The 10,237-nt window shown below is 43.4% G+C and overlaps 1 protein-coding gene across 1 annotated transcript; it reads left to right on the top strand.

Annotated features, from left to right (window-relative positions):
* Nucleotides 1-3,881: 3,881 nt before the first annotated feature.
* On the top strand, nt 3,882-4,442 carry LOC135218140 (uncharacterized). The gene has a single exon (XM_064254287.1). The coding sequence runs from the start codon at nt 3,882-3,884 to the stop codon at nt 4,440-4,442; it is 561 nt and encodes a 186-aa protein (XP_064110357.1).
* The last annotated feature ends 5,795 nt before the right edge of the window (nt 4,443-10,237 follow it).

Here is a 10,237-nt window from a genome sequence, read left to right as displayed (position 1 = left end):
GAAGTTATATCGGATCGGGTCTTCGACCTAGGGAGGTGGTTTTTGGTATCCCTCAGGTGGGACACCCTTTGTTATAAGTTTCACTGTGTCCTGTATACCCAGTTCTCTTAGTGTCTGGAGTATACTGCCCGCATGGGTTTTAGGCGGGTCTAGCTCTTCATGCTGTCGTTTCTGATGGTTTTGCACAAAATGACAATATTTCTTTGGCCTATCCTGTGCTTGAGAGACTGTAGTTGTGTCTCTACCCTTAAGAGACAAATTCTTGTCCACATTGGGGCTCCAAGTATAAGTCTTATTGCATTATTTTGGATGACTTCCAACCTTTGCTGTTGATCCTTTCTGAGACTTGTCAGGACTGGTGCTGCATATACTACTTGTGCTCTGATGGTTTGTATGTAGAACCTCCTGAACAGATGGTATGTTGCACCTTCTTGTAGTGATGTGATTCTCTTTATGGCATTAAGCCCCATTTTTTTTTTTTTTGGTCTGGAGGAGCTGTATTTCCTTCTCAGGAGATAGTGAATCTGCAATGCAGACTCCCAGATATGTGTAGCTATCCACCCAGTCTATGACGTCTCCTTTCAGTAAAAGGTTGGGTAGATTTCGATCATCTTTTATTGCCATGGCTTTTGTATTGTTTCTGTTTATTTTAAGTCCCAGTTGTGTGCACTTGTCCTCAAGTTTTTGCAAGGCTTCTTGCATCTTTTGGAGTTGTCTTTGAGGGCCGGAGCTGACGATGCAAACATCGTCAGCATATATGAAGACCTCTACTCATTGTGGTAGCTCGAGATAGGCTACATTTTCCATAAGAGAGTAGTATTCTGACATTCTGCCTTGGAACACTACTCTTGCTTCTCTGTTTTGCATGTATCCTTTTGTTCATGTATTCAGGTTGCCTTTGATCCTCTTTCGGACTAGGGAGGAGAGGATGGTTGCTGCATTGGCCAGTTCATATGCTTTTTCTAGATCTAAGAAGACCACTATGGATTTTCTGCCTTTTATGGTACTTAGCACATCTGTGAGGCACTCATGGGTGCCTACTCCTTCCCTATAGGCATAGAGCCTATGGTGTAGGGCCCTGCTTTCCATAGTAGTCTGTTTAGAACCATTCTTTCTGCAACCTTTCCAGTGCAGCTAATGAGGGATATCGGCCTATATGCGCCTTCCTCTTTTCGCTTTAGTATTGGCCATTTCTTTGGCCTGGTGTGCTCTGCATATGTCTTGTTTACCAGGAGTAGATATACCTGTTTGGCAGGGTCTTCCATGTGTCTCAGCATGCTGTAGGTGATTGCATCTGCTCCAGGGGGTGTGTCTCTTTTCCCCTTGCTGAGTGCACTGTTTAGTTCTTCCATAGTGAAGGGTGTGTCTATGTCATCAGGTGTGTTGCAGGCAGTATTGATTTCTCTCCACCTTGCTGGGGAAATTTCTTTTTTTTTTTTTTTTTTTGCCCGTGATGTTTGGGGAAGGTTGTGAGATTTTGTCCTTTCTGCGAAGTTTCTGGCTATATTGTCAGCTTCTTCTTGTTGGTTGGGATGGATGCTTTGCCCTGTTCTTCCTTTCCCTGCAATTTTTGCAAAGAATCTCCAGATCTGGGTTACTGGAATTTGTCTGCTGATGTTTGCACACCAATCATACCATGCCTGTTGTTTGATTTCTTTTGTCTCTTCAGTTGCGAGTCCATCTCCTTATATTGTGATGTTGCGGGCTCTTGGGTAAGATCAGAGCACCTCTCTGGCTGGTCGGGTTTTCATTGGTTCCTGGGAAGGTGACTCATACGGCGGGCATTTACTAGTCTTGCAGACCTTCTCGGGTGGGAGGTATCACCGGGAGCCTCTTGATTGACTTTTACCTGAGTGACGTCACCCCTGGTATTATTCTCATGTCCGGTGTTTGTTTCATGCGTGCTGGTACTTTCGTTAGGGGGGAGGGGTGTGGTCCTCCTCACACACGTCGGTATCAAGAACGCTTCTTGGTTGGTATTAAGGGGAGGCTTTTGTGCGAGGATAAGCAGCGCTTCTAGGAGACGCAGACGTCGTGGGTCTGGTGCTCTCCCGATGATCTTAATATTCCTGACGATGTCGTCTCTCTTGATGTTTTTCTGGTGCACTGCAAGGGCATGCAGCCTAATGGTGCTCTCCTGGGCGTGGCAGGAGATGCTTTTTGACAGGCGCATCGTCGCCAAGCTAATGTAAATCCCAGGGGATCCTTGGGCGGGGCATACGTATCGGTAGACAACGTTGGACTGCTTTAGGGGGTGTCCTACGGCTGGGGAGGGGTTGTTTTTCATTAGGAGGTCCTTCGTACGCCAATTCTTGTAGTAAATAATGAGGGACACTCTTTCCTTCGTCCATGGGGCGGACGTGTTCCTCTATTATTTTCTTCATGGCTGCTTCGTCCTCCTTGTATTGGTGGTGCATGAAGGCTTTATAGAAGGTTTGATATCCTCCGGGGGTGGAATGTTCCTTCTCTCTTCCTCCGTCATGCACCACTTGTCAAGGGCGGCTCGTGTTTCTCGGTTTACGAGTTTATTCGAGTACCCATTGTTAATTAGCATCTGGGATGCTCGGTCGAGTTCGAGGTGTGTGTCCTGCAACATCGTACAGTGCGAGAGGGCCCTCCTGATGAAGGCCTTGACGGTGGTGGTCTTGAACAGCGCAGGACACTCGCTATCTCCATTTAGACAAAGTCCAAGGTTCGTAGCTTTGGTGTAAACTGTAGTCTCCAACTTCTGATTCGTCTTCGTGACAAGGATGTCGAGGAAGGGGAGCCGATCGTTGCTGCTGTACTCGACAGTCAAGCTGAGTGTGCTGTGCTGCAGGAACTGCTGCCGAAGGGCTTCTACCTCATCCTCTCAGTCTACTTGCACGAAGATGTTATCAATATAGCGTCCGTATGTGTGGGGACATCTATGTTGCGAGAAGACACTTTCTTCCACTTCGCCCATGTAGAAGTTAACGAAGAGGACTCCGAAGGGTGACCCCCTCCCCACGCCGTCCTTTTGGTGGTACATCTGTCCTTAGTGGGTAGTGAAAGGGGCTCTCTTCGTACAGATATCCAGCAGGGTTCTTAAAGAGTCTTCTGGGATGTTAGAGGGTCTCATATCGGGATTCCTATATACCCGGTCCATGATGATCCCTATCGTCTCAGTCGACAGGAGAAAAATGAAGAAAAGACCAGAGATCACAGTCACACAACCTCCAGCAGCATCACATGCAGACACCCGCATAAACACTCAATCAATTACTGAATTCCCTCTGTTAATGAAGTTTAGGCCAATACCTGAACAAGGACAAACATCATATGCAGCAATAACCGCCATTGAAAACAGACATAGCAACATAAAATTCCATGCACGACCAAGCCAAACAGGACAATTTGCACTCACACCTGCAGACAAACACACCGAAGACGTACTGAAAAATGACCATCAATGTAAAACACTGGACCCAAATGACAGAACACAAAAAGGACTCCTCTGTAAGTACCCCACAAACCTTCCACTTGACCCCATAAAAAAGCTCACATTCATTACAGACGCCATCAGATGCACAAACAAAGCAAGAGAACCGACACGAAAAGTCCTCGTGACATTCAAAGGAAAAAGGCCCGCCGTGGTAGACATACCAATATGGGGAAAATTCCCCACTGAAGAATTCACTCCAGAGCCACTAAGGTGCTTCAAGTGCCAGCGCTTTGGAAACCATTAAAGAGAACGTAGCTACAGACATATATGTGGGATTTGCAGTGGTAAACACCCCATACAAGACTGCATAGACAGGTATAAACGAAGAGAGAGGACAATAGCAAAATGCCCAAACTGCAAGGGACAACACCATGCCTGGTATAAGGGCTGCCCAGAAAGACTACAGAGGATTTACAAAATGAAAGGCCTAAACCCTCAAACCACCACAACATGGCAACAGCAACACTGCCAACACCTACCACAACACAACCCGCCCCCACAACACACATCACACCCTCAACACCTACAACAACAACACACATCAAACCCTCAACACAACCCACCACCACAACAACAGCACAGGAACTATGACCACAGACAAACACAACAGAAACCCCCCACCAGGCAAAAACAGGACACAATAACTCAGCCAAAACAAAACCCGCAACAAAATCCACCCACACAGCAGCCACATCAAGACGAACGAAAGCACAATCATAGAGACCCCAGACAGACACAAAACCATGCCACTCCCAACCCACCCATACTGGCCTCAAACCCCACGCCCTTCTCCCCCTACTCCACATCACTTCCAAAAACCCCCCTACTTCCTACCCCACCCAATCACAGTTACACACCCCCACCTCCAGCTTCACCCATGACAATAGCACCTATGCTGACAGTCAGAACAGCACCACAGAGAAGTCACCCAAGAAAGGCCCCTTCCTTTTCATTCAAGAGGAATTCAGGGGGAAAGTAGAGAGAATTGTAAAGGAAATATTTCAACAATTATTTCCAAAATCAAACCTAATAGCTGACATCAGGAAACAGATCCTAGCACTGACATCCTAAGATGGAAGGGAGTAATCAATATCAAACACGCCCCCAGAACACTGAAGACAATACACACACCAGCCTAAAAATACTACAATGGAATATAAATAGTGCCAACAGAAAATACGCCATACTACAGTCAAAAGTACTCTCAGAAAGAAACGACGTCATCCTGCTACAGGAGACACTAATTAGGGAAACCAACAAATTCACACTCCAAGGATACACAGTTTACAAAACTCCACATACAGATGCAATCAGAGGGCTGATCACCCTAATAAAAACAACAATTCCCTCGGAAAAACTAAGAAACATAGACTGTGGTGAAGGGATTGAAACCCTAAGCGTCCTCATAAGGCTAGCAAACACGTCACTCACCATACGCAACATCTACAAAGGGCGCGATAAAATCTTTGAAGGAGAGAACCTCTTCAGTGCAGCCTCCACAGAAAACACCTTCTTCGCAGGAGATTTCAATGCACACCACCCATTGCTACATTCGAGACAACACACAAATGCAGCAGGCAGACACATACACATGTTAATGGAAGAATTTCCTGAGGTTGCACTTCTAAATGACACAAGCGAAGCAACACACCTCCGAGGTGGCAGGCTAGACCTAAGCTTCATAACTGGAAACCTAAAAGAGGACACCACATGGAAAGTGCATCCATCACTAACCAGTGATCACTTTGCAACCGAAACAAAACTTGAGATAACAAATATTCCCCCATCACCACCCCCTCCAGCAGGATGGAGACCAGACCTAGCAAACTGGCCAACATTTCAAAACCTTATGAACACGTGGGCAACACAGTACATTCAAGACCCAGCCCTAAATATAAGCACACTCCAACAGGATTTTGTAGAGAGCCTGCACAATGAAGCAAACATCTCCATGCCAAAGAAAGCCTTTAGAACAAATGCAACCCCACACAAGGACAGCTGGTACTACAACTCTAGAATCAAAGAAATGAACTCAAGAGTAAACAGAATAAGGAAACTATTCAGAAGAAACCCCACCGATGAGTTGCACACTATCTTAAGAGAAGTCGTAAATCACGCAGCCCAAACTGCTAAGGAGGTTATGCAGAAAACCTGGCTAAAATGGTGCTCAGAAACCACTCAACTGAGGCCCATTGCGAAGATGTTCAAGTGGTTCAACAAAGTATCAGGAAAGACCAGGCCAACACAGGCACACCATCCCAACCCTCAAGCTGAAGTGGACAGACTAGCACAACAGTTTGCGGAGAGGAGCAAATCCACACACCTACCACCAGCCACACGAAAAAGCCAAGTGGCACTTAATCCAGAAAGATGGAGAATCATCACTGCAGCCTGCAACAATTCCGATGACACAGACACACCATTCACAATGAAAGAACTTGACAAAGCCCTCCAAAAAGGAGCAGACATAGCACCATGATTACATACAGCATGTTGAAAAACATAGGCACTGCAGCAAAAACAGTGCATCTCCACATAATAAACAAAAGATACACAGAGCAGATCAGACTCACACAATGGAATCAGCAAGAAATACAACCAATTCCCAAACCCAAGGAGCCCAACTCCTACAGACCCATTTCTCTCATCAGCTGCACGGAAAAGACGGCAGAGAGAATGGTGTTAAACATATTGCTGTGGAAAGCAGGAACCTTACACCACCGCTTATATGCCTACAAAGAGGGGATAAGCACACAGGAATGTCTAGCAGATGTGATGGCCACAATAAATGACAGGAAAGCAATCGTAGTATTTCTTGAACTAGCCAGCGCGCCTGCCATCCTGGCAGCCTTAGCTGACAAAGCAGTTAAAGGCAACCATCTAGCATGGGCCAAAGGATACATGCAAAACAGACAAGCCAGAGTTACCTTTCAGGGAGCAACCTCCGAATTCCTCAATCTGGAAAATGGAACACCTCAAGGAGGAATACTAAGTTGCTTCCTCTTCAATATACTAATGGAAAAATTAACCAACAGCAACTTGCCAAATGGAGTTGAAATATTCATATATGCAGACGATGTGTGCTTGGTCAGAACAGACAGGCACAGAGCCCACCAAAACATGCAAATTGCAGTAACACAGATTGAGAACAAATGCACAGTCCTAGGACTAAAGATCAACACAGCAAAAACCAAGGCAATGGCAATCAAACATAACAGACCTGAATCCAGTGCAACTCATGGGAGAACCCATCGAATGGGTAGACAACTTCACGTATTTAGGAGTCAACATCAACAAACAACTCTCACCACACAAAGAAATAGAAACACTTAAGCAAACAATCAAATGCAGGCAAAATGCCATGAGAAGAATCACCTCACTAAGGCAGGGAGCCGTATACCATGCCCTCAGAATTTTCTACATACAGACAATAAGATCAACAGTAGAGTATGCTGCACCTATCCTCACCAGCCTTACAAGCACAGAATAAAAAAGTTTTTAAGTAATCCAAAACAATGCCCTAAGACTCATTACAGGAGCACCATTGTGGAGCAACCTATGCATCCTGAGACATGAAACAAAACTACAGTCTCTGACACATAGGATAGATCAGAGAAACACATCCATCCTACTAAAAACCTTAAAAAATGACAGAGACTGTCCACTCAAAAAGGAAATCAAGAAATTCATTAATCTCCATGAAGAGCTAAACCCTCCCAAAACGTATGCTGGCAACCTTCTAGATACACTGAGAAGAGTAGGCATGCAAAACATGCTGCAGCCATCAGAGAAGACACCCCCTTCAATGAATATACAGAACCAGCTCCCTGGGAACCAGAACCCTTTAACCCAAACTACACAATTCTTCTAGCAAGCAAGGAAGCATGCACCACCCAACAGCTAAAGCAAGCAGCACAAGAAGCTATACAAATGACAACAGCCACAAACATACTTTACAGATGGATCAGTAGACCTCAACGTCCCAGTAACAGCAGCAGGAGTCCACTCAACAACACTCAAAGGGAGCTGGAGGCTCTCTGACAATGCCTCCACACCACAGACAGAGCTGATAGCCATCGCCGAAGCACTGGAAGACTCCCAACACAGATTGGGGAACACTACAATACATACTGACTCGAAAGGTGCAATACAAGCCATCACAAAAAGGCAAAGCAAGAGAAAACATTAAACTCCTAACAAGCATATGGTCACTGGCAAAACTTCACCAAAACAGAAACAGACAAATAACTCTCAACTGGATCCCGAGCCATGTAGGAATACAAGGAAATGAAGAAGCAGACTCCCTGGCAAAAAGCGGGCTACACATAAACAATGTCAACATCAGAATCAAACACTCACTAACCCAACTAAAAAGCATAGCGGCAGCATACTGCCAAACACAAGAAGAAATCAAATTCAGGAGAGCCATCTTTGGAGGCTCCAAGACTGCAAAATGGTGTGTAGACACTACAAAACTGCAACCACACAGCATACCAAAGAACATGGCACGAGCACTAGCAGTAATAACACATAGGCTAAGATTCGAATACCAATGCATATGGCAAAGAATAGTAAGCGACCCCAAACCATGTCAGCACTGTGAAACGATTACAGAAGAACCACTGGAACACTATATATTACACTGCCCAGAAACACAACAACTAAGGCAAAGCTACGAAGGAAATGAACAATCAGTCACTCAAATAACAAGGCATATCCTGACCAACACCCAACAGCTTGCAGGCTTCCTATGCTCCTAGGTAGGTGCAAGACACTGTCCTGACTAGCATCACACAGTGTCATCAGTCAAAACAACTTCCACCTCCCAATATCTCTATCTACTCACATACAAACCATGAAACACAGAACAACAAACCACCCACCCAAGGCATGACTGGCACAAAGTTTCGCCACCATCAACCTGCATCACCCAACATGCAAAAACAAAGCACTGACTGACACTTTTCACCACCCCTCACCTCATTCACATCAAACCTCAGTATCACACATCAAGCAACACATACAACCACCCACTGGAAATAGGAATGGAATAAGGAACATGCTTACGGATCTCACAAGCTAACTAACTAGCAATCTTTTCCTCAGACTCAAACCCTTCCTTCTTCCAATCTGTTGGCTTCTCTGACTTGCCAACACTCACTACTACTGCACTTTTCCTACCACTGAAGGGCACCCTAGGGTTTAAAAAGTTTGGACAACCTTACCCATCAAATGTTTCTTTCCAGTATCATACTCATCGATCTCATTCATTATCACCAAATAAAGGCTCATATCCTACCATCACCACATTCTTACCATCTTGAATTATGGGCTGCTCTGTGAGCAAGAGCCCGTGCTGACACAAGGTCAGCTTAATCAAAAACAACAAACAACCACTGGAATTCAGTCCCTCAGCAGTTATCGCTTGATAATGTCCTGTGGATCAGGAGGAAAAGTCGCGTTGTAGAGAGAGAGAGAGAGAGAGAGAGAGAGAGAAAGAGAGAATTGTATAAGCAATAATGAATCAAATGACTCAACTGAATTCTACCGTGCCCTTTGGTGCGTTGCTCGCCAGTCTAAGCAACAACGAGAAAGCCGTCATCAGAAAGATAGAGAAGACTCTTTACAAGATTAATAGCGCTGAAGCAGCAGTCATTTTTAACAAAACATGCCTATGAGAGATTCTCCTTCCGAAATATATTATTATTATTATTATTATTATTATTATTATTATTATTATTATTATTATTATTATTATTATAACTGCTCGTCCATTCCTTCCTTTTTTTATATTTCCTGTATTGCTCCTAAACTGTTTTTGAATCTCGGTCATCACACAAGAGTTTTTATAAAACATTCAACTCTCCGAAGTATGAATATCTTTTGTAATTAATTTATTATTTATTCTTAAAAAACTGTACAGCTGTTATGCCATTGTTTGTATAGACAATAACTTCTCAGTAATCTAAAAGTAAGGGTTTTCTTTGCCGGTTTTTTTATTTAGTTGAGAAAGGCTATATATCATTTCATGGAAAAATAAATGTTAGCTTAAAAAAAGTGGGATTTCCATGCTCACTCAAATCATTAACAAAGGTGTGAAACGAACTGACGACTCTGTCACTAAAGTAAACTTGAGAAGAAGGAAATTTACATAAGCCTCACGATATAAAGACCGAATCTGTTTTGCATTTTAATGAGGTCTTGGCAAGTTAATTATTCCATTTTTCTCCACCTAGTCATATCCTTAATATTTTAGCCTTTATAATTCATATGGCATAAAATTTTCAATCTTTCTTGGTTTATGGAACTTTATGGATTTTTTTCTAAACTGATGATTTATACAGATTTTGACTGTTATTAATGATATTATGATTCCCTTATCAAAAACATTCACATTTTTAAACGTATCATAGCAGCTAAATGTTACTAAGAAGAACCTGTTTCCTTTGCACTGAATATTTATTTTATTTCGTCTTTCTTTAACTTCAGAAAAGTTTGTTGTGCCTTCCTGTCCAGTTACGTTCCTTTAGATTATTATTAAAAAGATTGTATATTTTCCTTTCCCCACTTTTCTTCCATTTGCAGTACTCAGTTATGTAAATGATACTACTTAGTCAAATGCCTACTGTGAAAAGAGGACAATATTCTTCCATCAATTTAGCATTGGTTACTTCTCTCTTGTTCATTTCCCCTATTTCATTCAATTTTCCTCTTCTTCCTCATCCTTAATTAATGAACTGAAGAGCTGCGTACAGATAAATTTCGTCAATAATA

Source organism: Macrobrachium nipponense, chromosome 9, assembly GCF_015104395.2.
Source record: "Macrobrachium nipponense isolate FS-2020 chromosome 9, ASM1510439v2, whole genome shotgun sequence".
Classification (NCBI taxonomy): domain Eukaryota; kingdom Metazoa; phylum Arthropoda; class Malacostraca; order Decapoda; family Palaemonidae; genus Macrobrachium; species Macrobrachium nipponense.
Note: the sequence above shows the minus strand (reverse complement) of the source record. Positions and strands in the feature narration are given on the sequence as shown.